Raw genomic sequence first — 18,503 nt, forward strand, 5'->3', positions numbered from 1 at the left:
TTCAACAGCTGCTGGTTTGGCCATCCCAGCAAGGATAGTGCCACTTTAGACACTTTCCTAACGGAAACAGTCAATCCAAGAGCTGCACGTCTTATACCAATGATGTTACAGCTGGATGGATTTTTCCCCAGTTGACACATACACATACATCTCAAGGGCGGATCTAGGATTTCAGAAGGGGGGGTGCTGACATAATGGTTGGTTGGCTAAGAAGTGACAACTGGTTAATACAACTAGCTATAGTGTGCGAAGCACGCTCAGCATGCTCTATCTAGGAGGGTCTGGGGGTATGCCCCCACAGAAAAATTTGCAAATTTAGCCTATTCAGTATTAAAATTTGGCAATAATTTTGACTGAAAAATGATGCCACTTTGTTTAAGTGATTCACAATGCTTGTAAAGCATTGTGAATCACCTAAGTGTAATAATGATGAAATGAAACCATTATTCCAGAACAGTTGTAACTGTCATATAAGGGTACAGCCAGTAACTAAAAATATATTCTTTACATAAAGAACAGGAAGGAGAAGGATGCAGCTACACATGATCAATACTTGCCATTGTTTGAAATACCTTAATTTAGCAGTACAATAAATTTAGAAATTTAGGAGTTTGGTTTTTTGCTAATTGTTTACTATACTATTCACAAATTAATAAAATTTATATGGTAAATCCATCAATATATACAAGATCGCTAAATTTAGAGTATTGCTTGGCTTAAGGTATAGCTAGTGTGCTTTACAGTCTCATGGCTCAAACTATAACGTCCAAACAGTAACAATGAAGAGAGGGCAAGTATACACTCACCATGCTGTATGTAGAGTACGCATATGTACAATTTTCCAGCTAGGGGGTCTGGGGTGATGGTCCCTCTGGAAATTTTTGGAATATAGCTATCACAAGATTGAATCTGGTAGCTATTTTTAACCAAATACCAAATACTCTATTGTACTGAAAGATTGTGGGGGTACAAGATGGATGAGTTCAGTTGTAAGCAATTTTAGAAAAACAGAACTACACTTTTAAATACTATTGGATTATAAGGTAATACATAACAGTGGATTGTCAAAGACATACACATGCAAGATTGGATCTTAAAGTCACTGTAGAGATTTAAAATGCACACAAAAATAACTTCAACTTTGTAGTATATATAGCCACAGACTGTTCTGTTATACTATTTCAATCTGACTTTTTACAACTATATGGCCCTATCACCATATTAAATTTTTATAACCAGAGTCCCAGAATCACTTACATATACAACTAGATTTTAGCCACAACTAACCCTGTATAATGTGACAGCGTAAATACTGTGGTATCATTTGAGCTTATGAAGTTGAGCTTCAAGGGGTTTGGGAGTGCAAACCCTGTATGACATTAAATTTTATTAGCTTCCATTGATGCTAGACTCAGATAAATGCATTGGTACTGATAAAGCAAAAACAAACAGTTCTCAGATACTATAGCCTTGTTAACTGTATACATGCTAAGAAATTAACTGTTTTACTTAAGCGTGTCAACCCAAGCATCAATGTAGCAACAACTGAAAATACCCACTATAATATTAAACTATTTGACAGAAGTTGTTCTCAGAAAGTTATTATGGCAGGATGTTTGGAGCAATAGTAAGATAGCAGTGCAAAGCCGGCCTATAGCTGGCTTTGGGGCTTTTTTAACCCATTTGTTTTTGTTTTATATTTACCACAGGAAGAAGAAAAGAACTTAAAGACGATTTTTAATACTTGAACTATTTTTGATTCTATTATATAGTAATTATACAAATTATATACATATATTTATTAAATGTCAATTATTCCCCACAGGATAATTTCTTTGCACCTGATCTCTCTACTGGGTGACTTGAAATGTAGCTGAACTACAGGATGGTTTCTTTGTAGCTGACCTCTCTACAAGGTGACTTGTTTCTAGTTCATCTCTCTATAAAGTGGTTTGTTTGTAACTGAACTCTGCAAGGTAATTTGATTGTAGCCGAGCTTTCTACAGGCTTCTTTCTAGCTAATCTCTATATAGGTTAACTTGTTTGTACCATGAACTTTCTACAGAGTGGGTTCTTTGGAGCTGAACTCTCTACAAGGTGACTTGTTTTAGCTTATCTCTCTACAAGATGACTTCCTCTAGCCGATCTCTCTACAATGTGACTTGTATCTAGCTGAACTATCTACAGGATGATCTGTTTGTAACTGAAATCTCTACAGGGTGACTTGTTTCTAGCTGATCTCTCTATAGAGTAACATGTTTCTAGCTGAACTCTCTACAGAGTGTGTTCTTTGTAGCTGAACTCTCTACACGGTGACTTCTTCTAGCTGATCTCTCTATAGGGTGACCTGATCTCTCTGTATACAGTGACTTTTATCTAGCTGAACACTCTACAGGGTGATTTGTTTGTAGCTGAACTCTCTACAGGATGGTTTCTTTGTAGCTGAACTCTCTACAAGGTGACTTGCTTCTAGCTGATCTCTCTAGATGGTGACTTCTTCTAGCTGGTGACTTCTTCTAGCTGATCTCTCTAAAGGGTGACTTGTATAGCTGAAGTATCTACAGGTGATCTGTTCATAGATGAACTCTCTACAGGGTGATTTGTTTGTAGCTGAACTCTCTACAGGATGGTTTCTTTGTAGCTGGTCTCTGCAAGGTGACTTCTGCTACTACAGGGTGACTTGTATCTATAGCTGAACTATCTACAGGATGATCTGTTTGTAGCTGAAGTCTCTACAGGATGATTTGTTTGTAGCTGAATTCTCTACAGGATGACTTGTTTCTAGCTGATCTGTCTATAGCGTCACTTGTTTCTAGCTGAACTCTCTGTTCTTTGTAGCTGAACTCTCTACAAGGTGACTTCTTCTAGCTGACCTCTCTATAGGGTGACCTGATCTCTCTGCAGGGTGACTTTTATCTTGCTGAACTCTCTACAGGGTGATTTGTTTGTATCAAAACTATCTACAGGGTGACTTTTTTATACCTGAACGTTCCACAGGGTGAATTGTTTGTAGCTGTACTCTCTACAGGGTAATCTGGTCTCTCTACAGTGGGTGATTTGTTTGTAACTGATATTTCTATCTACAGGTAGATTTGTTTGTAAGTGAACTCTTTGCAAGGTGATTTGTTTGTAGCTGATTTCTCTACAGGGTAATTTGTTTGTATAGCTTAACTCTCTACGGGGTGATTTATTTGTAGCTGAACTCTACAGGGTGATGTGTTTTTAGCTGATCTCTCTACAGGGTGATTTGGTTGTAGCTGATCTCTCTACAGGGTGATTTGTTTGTAGCTGATCTCTCTACAGGGTGATTTGGTTGTAGCTGATCATCTCTCTACAATGGGTGATTTGTTTGTAACTGAAATCTCTACAGGGAATAGGCGGCGGAAAGGGCCCCCCCTCAGAATGATATCACACCGAAATTATCTTTCTTGGAGTGGGGCTGAAAACGTGATAAAGATCGAGATACTCTAATAGAGCAGTCACTGTAATAAAGTAGTCACTGTGTAGCGATCTATGTAAGGATTTTTATGTAGTTTATCAGCTAGAAATGGTAGCTGGTGAGGTGGAAAGCTATTGTTAGTTGGTTGTGACCTTCTTTTTTTTTGGTCTCACCTTACAAAACTAGAGATAAGCCTGGGTCAGTCCAGCCCCCCCCCCCCCCCTCATATCTACTATATACACTGCTTGAAGTTTCTTAGTTTACTAGAGTGGTATATCCCCAGTATATGGAACAGTTAATTGTCTGGAATTTTAGTAGCTTTTCAGTAAACCTGCATTCACTGATGTTTACTGAGAGTTTAAAACTTAGTAAAACAATTATGTTCCATATACTTAAAGTTACTGACATTTTACTATCAGTATAACTGGGCACAACTACAGTAAAGCAGCTTAACAAATTAGTAAACTAAGAACCTTCAAGCAGTGATACTTCCTCCGCCCCTGCTACAGGGTGACTTGTTTCTAGCTGATCTCTCTATAGGGTAGCTTGTTTCTAGCTTAACTCTCTACAGGATGATCTGTTCATAGCTGAACTCTCTACAGGTTTATTTGTTTGTAGTTGAAATCTCTTGTTTCAAACTGATCTCACTGTTGGGTAACTTGTTTGTAGCTGAACTCTCTACAGGATGGTTTCTTTGTAGCGGATCTCTCTACTGGTTGACTTGTTTCTAGCTGATCTCTCTACAGGGTGACTTGTTTCTAGCTGATTCCTGGATGACTTGTTTCTAGCTGATCTCTCTACACAGTGACTTGTTTCTAGTAACTCTCTATAGGGTTATCTGTTTGTAATTGAACCCTCTACAGGATGGTTTCTTTGTAGCTGATCTCTCCACAGGGTGACTTGTTTCTAGTTGATCTCTCTACAGGGTGACTTGTTTCTAGCTGATCTCTCTACAGGATGACTTGTTTCTAGCTGATCTCTCTACACGGCGACTTGTTTCTAGCTGATCTCTCTACACGGTGACTTGTTTCTAGCTGAACTCTCTATAGGGTTTTCTGTTTGCAATTGAACTCTCTACAGGATGGTTTCTTTGTAGCTGATCTCTCTACAGGGTGACTTGTTTCTAGCTGATCTCTCTACAGGGTGACTTGTTTCTAGCTGATCTCTCTACACGGTGACTTGTTTCTAGCTGAACTCTCTATAGAGTTATCTGTTTGTAATTGAACTCTCTACAGGATGGTTTCTTTGTAGCTGCTCTCTCTACAGGGTGACTTGTTTCTAGCTGATCTCTCTACAGGGTGAACTTGCTTCTGGCTGAACTCTCTACAGATGATTTGTTTGCAGCTGAACTCTCTACATGGTGGTTTCTTTGTAGCTGAACTCTCTACAAGGTGATTTCTTCTAGCTGATCTCTCTACAGGGTGATCTGTAGCTGAACTTTCTACAGGGTGATTTGTTTGCGGCTGAACTCTTTATATGATGGTTTCTTTGTATGTACAAGGTAACTTCTTCTAGCTGATCTCTCTATAGGGTGACCTGTTTGTAGCTGAACTATCTGCAGGGTGATTTGTTTGTAGTTGAACTCTCTACAAGGTGATCCTTCTAGCTGATCTCTCTACAGGATGATTTTTTCTAGCTGAACTCTCTACAGGGTGAACTTGCTTCTGGCTGAACTCTCTACAGATGATTTGTTTGCAGCTGAACTCTCTACAAGGTGATTTCTTCTAGCTGATCTCTCTACAGGGTGATCTGTAGCTGAACTTTCTACAGGGTGATTTGTTTGCGGCTGAACTCTTTATATGATGGTTTCTTTGTATGTACAAGGTAACTTCTTCTAGCTGATCTCTCTATAAGGTGACCTGTTTGTAGCTGAACTATCTGCAGGGTGATTTGTTTGTAGTTGAACTCTCTACAAGGTGATCCTTCTAGCTGATCTCTCTACAGGATGACTTTTTCTAGCTGAACTCTCTACAGGGTGATCTGTTCATAGCTGCACTCTCTACAGGGTGATATGTTTGCAGCTGAACTCTCTACATGGTGGTTTCTTTGTAACTAAACTCTCTATAAGGTGATGTCTTGTAGCTGATCTCTCTACTGGATGACTAATTGTTTCTAGCTGATCTCAATATAGAGTTATAACTTTCTCTATAGAGTTATAACATGTTTGTATAGCTGAACTCTGTACAGAGTGGTTTTTTGATTGGTTGCTGAACTCTCCAGCTACATGGTGACTTGTTTGTACTACAGAATTACTTGTTTGTAGCTGAACTCTCTACAGAGTGAGTTACTTGTAGCTGAACATTGCTTAAAGAGACTTGTTTGTAGCTGATCTAGATGAACTCTCTACTGGGTAGCTTTTTTTGTATCTGAACCCTTTACGCAGTGATTTGTTTGTAGCTGAATTCTCTACAGAGTGACTTGTTGTAGCTGAACTCTTTACAAGGTGACTTGTTTATAGCTGAATTCTCTTCAGTGTGACTTATAATGTTCTGAATCTCTACAGTAACATATTTGTAACTGAATTCTCTACAGGGTGAATTTTTTTTTTTCCCGGGCTAGATGTAATGCCCTTTCCTACCACCCCCAGCACAAGAGGCAAACGTGCTGGACAAGAACTGAAAAGCGGGACATCTAAAAGTCCCTAGGGCCATTTGTTAGGCCCATTTCCGGGGAAGCATCTGGTGATCTAAATGAGATGGAGCGGCTTCCACGGATGCACATCGTCGCTGACCTCAACAGGGAGAAAGACAGGGTAAAGCGAATCCACGCCAAAGTACTACTGTATGATAAAGCACTACGTTTGGAAAGGAGCTCAGCAAGCCGGCGATAAAATGTGATGGCTTCCTTTCCCATGCCCCCAGTTGTGGCAAACACCAATGGAGTAAAAGATGCAAACTCCACCTCACGGACACGGTCACCATACTCCCTCTTCTTCTGCATCTCATGACGCCTATACACAGATGGTATCGAAACATTGCAGTAGCTTTGTGCGTTTGGGTGAAAAACCCTTACATCAAAAAAGGCACTTTGCCGCCGCCCCCAAAATCCGCGTGCATGAATGTCAGCCCTGGCATCATCTTGGCAGTTAGCTGATCGAGGGGTAAGTTCTTCGCCACTCAGGGATTGAAGTGGTGGCTCAATTGCAACATTAGTACAAACATTTGAAAGTAATTCAGCAGTTGTATCACGCAGGTCATTGTGGCGAACAAAGGTCAAACCACCATGTCGACAGATCATTGCATGATCAGCTGTGAAAGGCGAGCCACACACACAGTGGCTAGGAGTATTCAGTAAAGTCCATCCATAACGCAGGTGAAGAGCATCCCAGAACTCCTGCTTTGTCAGGATGAATTGCTTGTAGCTGAATTGTCTATAAGATTAACTGTATGTAGCTTAACTCCCTACAGAATAACTTGCAATGTAATATAATTTTATAATGGAGTAAGTTATAAACGTAGCTGAATGCTTTATTAGGGTGACTGTTCTATTAGAGTATCTCGATCTCGCATATGCTACACGTAGTTGGCTTTGGAATCATAACTCAGTGGTTTGTAATCCGAATCTTCTGTACTACTGCATGGACTTTCTATGATAATTATTCCAGCCACATACCGATTTTCAGCTCACTGCTCTAAGCGGTTTGCCTGGTAGGCGTGAAAACTATTAGTTTATTATTCATAAAAATCGATCGCGTAATTGTGACACAGGTTGGGTTTTGTGTTATATCTCAATGGCCTTTAACTAGATTCCTTTCAAACCACAAAAAGGCACTCCTATGATAGTTACTCCATCTACATAGCAATTTTCAGCTCATTCCTTCAAGCGGTTTACCCTGTGGGCGTGACAGACCTTCGAACTTATTTTACGCAAATAATCGGTCATAACTCCGTGAATGTTCATCGGATTCCTACCAAACTTGGTACTGAGATTCGCCTTAATGAGCCCTTTAAGTGTGCAAAATTTCAGCCCGATTGGAGCATGCATTCGTGTTTTATTGCGGATTTTGCAAAGTGTGCGAAAAGAAGAAGAAAAAAACGAAGAAAAAAACCCTAACTTTGGCCGCTCGTATCTTGGAAATGGCTGGAGCGATTTTCTTCAAATTTGGAATGTGAACTCCCCTACCTAGTCGGCACTTCTGTAGCAACTTTGGTTTCAATCGGATAAGGAATCACGGAGCTACAAAGGTGTGAAAATCGCGTTTACTTTCTTCCTGTAAATATACTCACGGTGTGGCGCGCCGGCTTCTTGGGCCGCACGACACACTACCGTGTGTCTTGATCATAATCACTATATTTTACCTACCTCATCCACCACGGCATACCAAAACAGCTATTTCTCAAGAACAATAAACGACTGGAACATACTACCAACTGATACAATTGAAATTGCAGATACTGATCTATTTACAGCTAGACTCCAATCATATTATTGTACCTAATGTATTTGTTTATGTGATTCCTGAGCACACCAGCAGGGCTGACTGCTCAGTAAACAATAATAATAATTATATAACCAAGTACTAAGAATAATACGAAACGCGGTTAAAATTACGTAATAAATAAATAAATAATTAAATAAATAAATAATTAAATAATTAATAATTAATGTTTGAGAAAACTACGAGGCCTAGAGACATGAACTAACCGGGGATAGATTCGCCTGTGAACGAAGGCACAAACGTATAATCGTCGCTCCTGTTTATGCTGATGACTTGACCATACGTGTAATTCTATATAACGCCCAGTACCACACCCTTGCTTAATTACTTACATATTGCGCGAAGAAGATTAGTGATGCCCGTGCAGGAGAGCCAGAAGCCACTTGTGTAAACAAGAAGATTACAGAAGCCACTTGTGTAAACAAGAAGATTACAAGTAAGTTTTTATGTTTGTAATGCACCTATCAATGTTATCCCAGAGGAGGCTGGACACGGCACACGTGAGCGCATCTGTTTCAATGTAAAAAGCAATCGAGCTTCTAATGAAGTTTCTAAGTACACCACTCGAAAATGCAATCAATTTCTTCTCCGTTCGAACAATCTACCCCACCCTTTAAAGTAGTAAATTCCTCGTTCAACTTAAGTGTATCACGTGAGAAAGCAGCGCGGGAATGTAATGGATGGTCAGGATTGCGCGAGAGCATGTACTCCGGAAAATTCTACTCAGAAGCGTGCAAGAAGTTCCCCAACGCTGCAAACACCTCATAGAGAGCCAAAGCGGATTCCTCTTAGACAGCAGGACCAGAATAGGAACAGTTTGTCGCCACGTGTTTTATCACAAACCTTTAGAAACAGGTCGAATCATATTCATAATCCTAAACCAAAGGAGAGATGGACTGATTCCGAATTAAGAGCACTGACTGATTTTGTGCTGTTTCATTGTGAAGGTAATGCATGGCCAGCTCACAAGCGTGAAGATTTCTGGGGAAGTGCCAGTGAATTTGTGCAAGCTAGATCAGGCCTGAGCACGTGCAGAACTGGTAAGTATATATTAGCCGTGTTAAAATTTTAAGTACAGTTACTTTTTAGCACAAGCTTGCCGATTCCAAGTAGTTGGAGGCTTATCCAAAAAGTACAAGACGCCAAAAGAGGCAGAGGCCGACTTTTGTGGACAGGATTCTACTGCACGTGTGACACCTGTGAATGAGCCCATGCGTAGTGCACAAAATTCACCTGCACCTGATACAGGAAATGAAAATCCACCCACATTTGCTGATCTGTTTAGCAGCCTACCAGAGGATACTCAACTACAAACACTCTCTGGGCTTTTCTCTTCATATCTGTTATCTTGTCATGACCTGCAAGTTCCTGATGATTTCCTGTGCCATTCAGCAAATGCCATGTTACAGTTAAGGCTAAATAAATGTACAAACGTTTTGTACAACTTAGCTAAAGGAATGGGGACACTAAGGGAAGATAACACCGACTCGAAATTTCCCATGAAACGTATGCCTATGGGCTTAGTTGAGTATGCTGCCAGCTTTTTTGCTTGCGATGACCTACGAGAGGTAATTTTCTGTAAGGAAATAAGGCTGTTAATCTCTTTTCACACCCAGATATCTTGTCCTCCTGATTACCGGTCATGGCAGCAAAGCATGTACTGCCAATTTGGACAGAAGTGGACAAAATTACTCCGGGGGCCCATGTGGAGTGTAGTGTTTTCTGGACAATCATCAGAAGAGGCAGAAAACAACTCACATAGTCAAAGCACTATGAAAGTAAAGAGCTGGATTTGATTGCACAAATTAAAAATTATTATGCTGTAGGCATTAGTCAACATTCCAGCCCTGTCGGATAGAACAATGCGCCGTGACATCGAATCAAGTAACATACATTTGAATTCACAAATCCAGGTAATTTTTCTTAACATTGTTTATCATCTCTCATCCCAACATTATAGATTTCTGTTCTTGATGAAGCTGCCAGGTCGAGCCCTGAGGCATGGTGGTGGCTAAAAGCTGATGGGTGTGACATCACCAAAGGCCTTAAAGAATCTGTGAAGCAACAGTGGAGTGGTGATGTTGATCTAAATGATGGCTGTTTGCAGCAGCAGTTTAAGGGTTATAAGCAACGATTGGAGGAGGCCGATAAGGTTGGTCTACAAAAGGATAGAGCTGGGGAAGATCTAGATCGCACCTTGCAAGATTTAGTGAAGGACTTGGACTTCATTTATTCAGGTATACATACACTACATTTATACATGCATAGTGAACTAAATGGATTGTTTTAGAATTGAAGCAGTCAAATGATACTTACTCAGAGAAGTTGCAGTCCAATAAGTACATTGAAAAAGACCTCATCAACTTGAGCTGGAAGATAAAGGAACTTGGGGACTTAAATGAAATGGGAAGATCCTTGCATACAGAAGTTAATTTATTGTATAGCAGATTGGAAGCTGGTCAGTGCTTTTGGGAGCAAGAAAACATTCCTAGACTCTTGACAGATATTCGGAAGAAGTTACGTTCCTTTATTAAAGGAATAACACGCCACCAACGTACTGCAGCAACCCATATTTTGGTTTTCATGATTAGCCAAGAGATGCGAAGAACAAAACCATATGCGATACCAGTTCAGTGTATACCATACAAGGGCTTGTCTGATTTAAAAGTTCGTGAGCTCTCCAACAGGATTATTGAAGAAATGACTAAGAGGAAGATGAAGGTGGCAGGTGAACTACAGTGTGGGTATTTCTTCATGCCACTTATTTTAAATTTATTAGGATTCACTACAGATGGCGAGTGGAATTCTCTACGGAGTAAAGGGAATACTCGTCCATTGTCTGTGTTTCAAGTCCTTAGTGATGCCAGAAGAAAGTATTCGCGTACAGGGCTACAGACAATGATTGGAATGTTGAGTCCATTGTGTAAGCTAAATTTAATTCAATTATTTAGTATATCTTTGTATGTTGATTTTACAATTAGGTAATGCTGACGGAGTTGTTACAGCACGTGTTCATAATGATGCTGTGCATACAGACCTACTCAATCAAATTCATGGGTGGATTACGGCAGGTGCAAAACAAGATGATGTAATTGAGCGACTCAGGTTAAAGACCGTGCCTACAGGCTATAATGTTCATACCTGGATACAAGGTATGTACATCTTAAAATCTATATGCTTGAAATGGTATTTACTGTTGCAGGTAAAGATGAGACGCAAGTAGACAAGTTGAGATCCATTTTGGCCCAGTTGGAATATAAGCACCAAATAGATCTGTGGCACTCCAAAGGAATTCCTTTCAAAGATTATTTGTATGTTCCGGAAGTACATCCAATCACGGGACTTCAGTTTTGTGAACGAGAGGATGAAGCTCACATATTGAAGGTACGTGATAGTTCCACAATTTCTAATGTGCTAAAGCACCTATGTATAGGATTGTCAATAATAGCTCCTTAGGGTTAGTGTTTGGCTGAGAAATTTATATGCTTTATAATGAGCAGCCAGCTTTTGTTATTGAGATAATGCATATATTTTTAAATCCATGTAGCGCATTGGACACAGTCTTAGAACCGGAGGACATGCTGACATAGAGTTAGAAAGGTTTCAGGAAGCTTTACATGACTCGTCTGCTGGGCTGACTTACACAGCTCTATCAGGTGTCCGTAAACAATCTGTAGAGGACGTAGAGAGACTGTTTAGCAAGTCTTTAGTGAAATGGATGGAGGAGAAGGAATACAATGCAGAGGCCCAACATCTTAGGATTGTCTGTAACTGGAGACGTGCCTGTGATGAAAGGGGGCTTACAAGGGTACAACGTAGTGAATTTAACAACGATTTTCTGAATTACCTGCTTGATGATTTAATGCCTTGGCACAAAGAAGAGAAACTAAGAGATTTTAGTTTACTGGAAGTTAACAGGTATATTACATGCAGCTTGGTATGTTTATGACAATGTATTTCTGGTGTTTAGAAGCATTGCGGGTGTGAGAGGGTTCAGTAGGGAGACAATAATTGCACTTGCTGCTAACATTGAATCTCGTGAGTGGAGGTGTAAATACCTTGCTGCTAACAATGAACCACCCGAGCACCCCAGGGCAAGTACAACCGATGACGTGGAGTGTTTCTTTAGTGTTTTGCGGGATAGTGTGGGAAAAGATTTCACACTGAAAGAGGTGAATAGCATTGCATCTTATACACTAACTCATGCTTTATCATGCAGGTTCAATTTGGCTGGAGAAGAGTTGTACATGAGTTTGCTAAAAGGCTTGATCCAGAATTGCCTTTTTATTACTACACGTCATCTCGAAGTCGTTTTTATGAGGGAGAAATGCCTGATTTTGATACGAAAGGAAACAAAAGTTCCAAGCCAAAGCGTATACCTCAGTATGAATTGCTCGGATCTAACAATAGAGTTACACTTTCTGTCCGTAAATCTACTTCAATCAGAACCTCCTTTCACAATTTACCAGTCAAGCTACCACCACCACCTGGCACGGTTTATCAATTAACAGATGAGCATTCATATTCAATTCATAAGAAATAACTCAGAAATAATTACAATTATTGACTAGCACTACTACATTGTACAACAACTCGGGACCATGTTCCATTTTTTGTAATAATAATTCCAGCATACAAGCCTGGAGTTTTATACAGTTTGAATCTAATCCAATCAAAGTATATCTTAAGAATTTTATTGTGATCCATAGCGTGGTGCACATCAGGAAGAGCTTCTGACACAACATATCCAATCCGTTCCCAATCCTTATCAACCTTGCACATAAATGCAATGGAACGGGAATCAATATTATTGCTGGGCTCCTTTTGAAGCTTAACAGGAACTGTGTGACCATCCTTTAACTTCTGCTTGGCCAATCCCAGTAACTCTTGGTAACGATGTTCTTTTGTTGCCCCTATGCACTTGAACACCACTGAATGGGTAATAAAGGAATTAGTGAGATCCTCTTCATCACTGAGAGAGTCTAATCCTTGATCCTCGACAACAATATCTGACCCTTCATCACTGGGTTCTTCGCGATCAAAATCAAACCACTCCCAATTCCACATCACGAAAATCTTATTATCACAGAACAATGTGTATTGAGACAGATCAACAGCTTTACTAAAATCTTCTTCCTGTGAAATTAAAAAAAAAACAAACAATAAACTGAACAAATTTTTATTAATTTCAACTATTAAGCTATTTGAATATTGTAATACAACATTCAGTTCAAGTTAAGCTGCACATGTGGCGTTCTCACATACATACACAATCATAAACATACGCAATTACAGCCACAATCGCGTACGTCTATTAAGAAGGCGTTATCAAAGCTAACAGGGAGCCGGGCCACTGCAGGGAGAGGGTGATCCAACAAATCAGTGTCGTGAGCAAAACCGTCGAAGTAGTGTACAGTACCATCATCCTGATCCTCCCAACATAATTTGATTTCCCTTAAAACAGGTTTATATACAGGAAAGTTGGGAACAACGTATTGAAACGAGTTCCCCTTCGCGAGTACATCGACGTAGGCGTACTGCGCCATTTTGGTATGCAAACTATGCAATTAAAGGGATTATTTTTGGTAGCGCTTATATCGTGTCCAACCTCCTCTGGAGCCGGGCCACTGCAGGGAGAGGGTGATCCAACAAATCAGTGTCGTGAGCAAAACCGTCGAAGTAGTGTACAGTACCATCATCCTGATCCTCCCAACATAATTTGATTTCCCTTAAAACAGGTTTATATACAGGAAAGTTGGGAACAACGTATTGAAACGAGTTCCCCTTCGCGAGTACATCGACGTAGGCGTACTGCGCCATTTTGGTATGCAAACTATGCAATTAAAGGGATTATTTTTGGTAGCGCTTATATCGTGTCCAACCTCCTCTGATGTTATCCCCCACCTACCCCCTCCCGGGCGTAGTGGGGGAAATGGTGGGGATTTGACTTTTTGAAAAATCAAATTCTCCACCCATGGGGGAACGACTAGTGGTCAAATCTCCATGTAGTATGGCTGTTAGGTACTTTAGGAAACAGGTCGATTCCTTTAGCTTGAAAATTAAAACAAACGCCTAAAATTTCGAGCGGTCAAATGCCCCACTGGTGGGGCAGAGTTTCAGATCAAATCAGGTCAAAATCCCCTAGTAAGCCCGGGAGGGGGGTAGTGGGGCTTAACATTGATAGGTGCATAACATCTCAAGTCTCCATGCCAGCTGCCAGTGGATTCATTCATGTAAATAAACAATACAAGAAAACATTAAACTGACATATGCCACGCTCTTTACAATAAGCTTACAGTTACATATAAAATACAAGTAAACAATTTTGTCTTGTGCAGCTGGCATGGCGAACTTTCTTTGTGTTGGTGTCAGGCAATTCAATACGTGCTTAATCTTTTTTGCCTTCACCTGGCGTAGCTACTAGGCTCTAGTGGCTTGGCTGTCTTCCTTTATCTGGTTCATCTGGCTTGCATACGCCTACAGCATTGTGTAGCTATCTCCTGAAAGTTGTGTATGCATAACTATGGTGTGTCACCCATCACTGTGCCATTGCTACATCACTGATGAACCTTACTTAGCTCTAGTTGATGTTGATATGCATTGCTGTATATTGGCTAATAATTTTTATCTGCATGGTGATGTTGCCTATAATGTATTGCTGCATACAATACTGCAATAATGTATAGTTCTCTCCTGTATGTTTTGTATACATATACTTTGTACACATCACTGTGCCATTTATACCACACCAATGATGTACTGGCACTTAGCTACTGGTGGCCTTTAGTTACGATGCCACTATAGTGTTATATCTGTCACTACTGTGACATATTGAGTTGATTTGGGGATAATGCATTCACCACCTAATAGCTTCACCGGGGGGCTGTCACGTTGGTGTATGTACTTGGTTGTATGTGACGCGGTCCTAGTAATAATAATAATAATAATACATCTCAGGACAACATAGGAACAGGCAATACTTGCAGACATAGGCAGGTAGGTATCATGATACACCATATCACTTCGTTATATTTATATGTACTGACAGGAGCAGTTTTTAAAAATGGAAAGAAGGAAAAGTGAGTGGTTTGTATTACAAACTTATTGATAAGTACATTCAGTAAAAGTAGTTTTAGTAGAGAGCAACTTGACTTATAATTTATTCAGATATAGTTGTCAAGTTGTCTGATATATCATCTAGCTTCTGTTAAAAGATTACATGAAGGACCATCATCATCGAGTGAGGCAATACTTTCAGACACAGGCAGGTACGTATCATGTACATAGTATGATATACCATATCAATTTGTTATTGTGTAGGGGTAAGGAGCTTCATGCTGTTAATCCGAAAAAAAGAAAGAAAGGTGAGTGGTTTGTATTACAAATAGGAATCTTTGATAAGGGAAGCCTCACATCTTTAAACAAGCTATAGGACCAGGTATCCTACAGACCTTCAGCAATTGTACTGTAAAGCATTAATAAAATAATGAACATAGTTCAGAAAAAGTATAAACCATGTATCACAAGTGGCTAAGCTTTGGGATGAACCACACTACCAAACTACACTTGAAATTGGTGCACCGGTGTTAAACATACATAAGTAAGATCCTTTTTTCTGGGATGTTTTGTTCCTTGTAATGGTGTTACAACCATCAGTATGACCCAACTTAGCAGGCCATATACGTATTGCTTTATTAAGTTTTGATGAATTCAATCTGATTCATCATGTTCATTAAAGAGTCCCCTTCATCAAAATTTCCTATTGTTCTCAGTGTACTGTCTCTGTGATTGTACTTTGACTAGCTTACTTGTGTACGTGTGTAGGTTTCAGATCAAAACATCCACAATACAGTTATAATGCAGTAGGTATTAGGAAAAAAAACTAAGAAAATGAAAAGCTTACCTTCTAAATGGAAGTCAACTTCGTACCATAGTTTATCAGCATCATCCTCCTTTCATTCGCACATGGATTTCAACAACTTTAGTTTTATTCGCAGCCCTACTTTTAGCAGCCTGAATGATGAGATTTTTGATTTAGAAGATATTGCCAAACATTATAAAGTAAAAATTTCAGATATCACATTAGAAAAAGGCAAGAGCAATCAGGCAGCAAACAGAATCATTAAGAAAATGGTTAAAGGGATGGGGTACTTTGTGGAAAAGGAACAGGAATGTTATTTTAATGGTATCAATTCCAATAAATTAACCAAGTTATACACCACAACATATAATAGACTAGATGTGGCTATAATCTATGAAGATAAAGAACACAAGGAATCAGTTTTATGTGGATTTGGTGCATTCTTCACCCTACCTCTACACAGTACAAAAGTTGGTCGTGGGGCTTGTTGAGCTTTTACGTGTGATGAAGGGCCACAAAATTAGTTGTTGTGCCCTCATTGGTTTTGCACTCCCGAAACTGGGTGTAAAGAGATGTATAGTGAAAATTGAAGTTTCATACTACCATGAACTAAGAAAATTCTTTTCCTCGCACTTGATGATCAAAAATGTGGCTGATTTTGAAAATGAGCTGCATAGTGCACTTGATTCTAATAAAATGACATTACAAAAATGCCAAGATTACCACTTCAAGGATGAAGCATATCAGCATGTAGTCATGTGCAGCCCTGAAGAGCTAGCAGAATATGGAAACAATGCTACCCAATTAAAGTGTAATTATGGTATACTCGTTGAAGCAAATGTAGATGGAAAAACTTATTGCGTTAAAAAGCCATCTTATAGAGACAGTTACTGGCACATAAACCTTGTAAAAGATGATATTAAAGGAGTGATTAAATACAAGGAATTTACTAGCCTTGATTTGGTCTGTTATACTAAAGTTAAATATGACCCACTAACCGAAAAAGAACTTGCTCAATGTATGTATTACTTCATACCAGCTGTTTTTAAAGTCATCAAGTCTATTAAAGATAAACAAGTTCTTCACAGAGATGTGCGGGTGCCAAATATTTGCTTTGATGAGGATTGTTCCCCTGTAGTAATTGACTTTGACTTTGCAGACAGGTTGTCAATAGAACAAAGATTTGTTGACTTTCAAACATTTATTGAAGATGTGATAAATCATTTATGTCGGGTAGAATATATTGATCAAACGAGATTGAAGGAAGATGTATTTTTGAAGAAGATAAAGGAGGAAGGAATTTTAGATGAAAAGCTTTTGAAAAAATCCTACATAACAGTATTTGACCAGCCAATAAGCAGTGTGATACATAGCCATTTTTTTGATTAAAATTGTACAAACAAATATACCATATTTACTTGGTTAAATGCCACATCTTCAATAGTAGCCACATCAGAGTAGTCCCACAATCAATTTAGGGCTTAAACATCATTTTTGAGTGTTGAGTAGTGGTCGAGTTTAAATAGTCACCGCATCGATTTCTTAAACTAAAGTAATAAACACTGTGGCGTTTAACCAAGTAAATATGGTAAATACAAACTGCATGTTTATTATGTGATATAATACTAGAAATTAAATTTTTAAAATAAGAATTAGGGATCGCTTTAAAAAGCCAAAAACACAAGTTAAGAGATCGCTGGAGTGGTAATGTAAACCACAAATCCCTATTTTGACTCAATTATAAAATCACTGAGCCAAAGAGGGATTTGTGGTTTACATTACCACCCCAGCGATCTCTTAATTTGTTCTTTGTTTTTTTTTAAAACTTTTTAAGCGATCCCTAATTCTTTTTAAAATTTTAATTTTTTATTCGCCTAGTTTGTTTACTTTTTATCAATCCATTTATGGATTCAATTTGTTGATTGTTAATGATTGTAGCTAATACGTATGTTGTTGAAAATTTCATTATTAATGAATTGTTAATGAATTCTGTAAAACTCACTTCAATAATAGCTATAGTAAGTATAATCCACCCCAAAAACACCTTCGCTGTAAAAAAGGCGCGCCCAAGAAACTACAAGTACCTGGAACCCAATGTAAAAAACAAAAAGAAAAATCAGCTTAGCTGAAGTGAAAAGTAACTGGTAACTTAAAGAGCTGATATCTGAAGCGGCCAAGAATACAATTACTAAAGTTTAATCCATGCAAGAACACCTTGGCTATAAAACAGGTGTATACATGAAAGAAACTGGCAACTGAAATGGCTGATATCTGAAGCGGCCAAGAATGAATGGTCATATACAACTAATTCAAAAATTTAACACTGAACCTTTATAATTCAGCTGTGTTCTATATTCACTCTTGCTGCATCGTAAAGTAATTTCTTTTAACTCTAATTGGCTGGTAATTTGGCCACCTTTTTTAATAGCCAGTATAATAGAGCAAAAAAAGGCGGCCAAATTACCAGCCAATTAGAGTTAAAAGAAATTACTTTACGATGCAGCAAGAGTGAATATAGAACACAGCTGAATTATAAAGGTTCAGTGTTAAATTTTTGAATTAGTTGTATATGACCATTCATTCTTGGCCGCTTCAGATATCAGCCATTTCAGTTGCCAGTTTCTTTCATGTATACACCTGTTTTATAGCCAAGGTGTTCTTGCATGGATTAAACTTTAGTAATTGTATTCTTGGCCGCTTCAGATATCAGCTCTTTAAGTTACCAGTTACTTTTCACTTCAGCTAAGCTGATTTTTCTTTTTGTT

At 38.9% G+C, this 18,503-nt stretch overlaps 3 protein-coding genes across 5 annotated transcripts; 2 read left to right on the forward strand and 1 right to left on the reverse strand.

Moving 5' to 3' along the window:
• Window positions 1–8,155: 8,155 nt before the first annotated feature.
• LOC136239758 (uncharacterized) lies at window positions 8,156–17,408 on the forward strand. 2 transcript variants are annotated; one of them, XM_066030485.1, is made up of 6 exons: window positions 8,156–8,313; window positions 14,835–14,873; window positions 14,926–14,956; window positions 15,079–15,145; window positions 15,198–15,241; window positions 15,702–17,408. In XM_066030485.1, exon 6 carries the CDS (start codon window positions 16,132–16,134, stop codon window positions 17,125–17,127), a length of 996 nt encoding a protein of 331 aa, XP_065886557.1. In that variant the 5' UTR covers window positions 8,156–8,313; window positions 14,835–14,873; window positions 14,926–14,956; window positions 15,079–15,145; window positions 15,198–15,241; window positions 15,702–16,131; the 3' UTR covers window positions 17,128–17,408. The 2 variants fall into 2 exon arrangements, with proteins under 2 accessions (XP_065886557.1, XP_065886558.1); XM_066030486.1 differs by having other exon boundaries at window positions 15,198–17,408.
• LOC136239757 (uncharacterized) lies at window positions 8,417–12,528 on the forward strand. 2 transcript variants are annotated; one of them, XM_066030484.1, is made up of 12 exons: window positions 8,419–8,917; window positions 8,967–9,445; window positions 9,494–9,655; window positions 9,704–9,790; window positions 9,838–10,114; window positions 10,168–10,605; window positions 10,657–10,800; window positions 10,859–11,029; window positions 11,080–11,261; window positions 11,425–11,795; window positions 11,848–12,049; window positions 12,097–12,528. In XM_066030484.1, the coding sequence occupies exons 1-12, from the start codon at window positions 8,554–8,556 to the stop codon at window positions 12,418–12,420; spliced, it is 3,201 nt and encodes a 1,066-aa protein (XP_065886556.1). In that variant the 5' UTR covers window positions 8,419–8,553; the 3' UTR covers window positions 12,421–12,528. The 2 variants fall into 2 exon arrangements, with proteins under 2 accessions (XP_065886555.1, XP_065886556.1); XM_066030483.1 differs by having other exon boundaries at window positions 8,417–8,917; window positions 8,967–9,655.
• LOC136239759 (uncharacterized) lies at window positions 12,392–13,487 on the reverse strand. The gene is made up of 2 exons (XM_066030487.1): window positions 13,187–13,487; window positions 12,392–13,013 (listed from the first exon to the last, which is right to left on the reverse strand). The coding sequence occupies exons 1-2, from the start codon at window positions 13,421–13,423 to the stop codon at window positions 12,438–12,440; spliced, it is 813 nt and encodes a 270-aa protein (XP_065886559.1). The 5' UTR covers window positions 13,424–13,487; the 3' UTR covers window positions 12,392–12,437.
• Window positions 17,409–18,503: the final 1,095 nt, after the last annotated feature.

The sequence above is a fragment of the Dysidea avara genome, chromosome 12 (assembly GCF_963678975.1).
Source record: "Dysidea avara chromosome 12, odDysAvar1.4, whole genome shotgun sequence".
NCBI classification, from domain to species: domain Eukaryota; kingdom Metazoa; phylum Porifera; class Demospongiae; order Dictyoceratida; family Dysideidae; genus Dysidea; species Dysidea avara.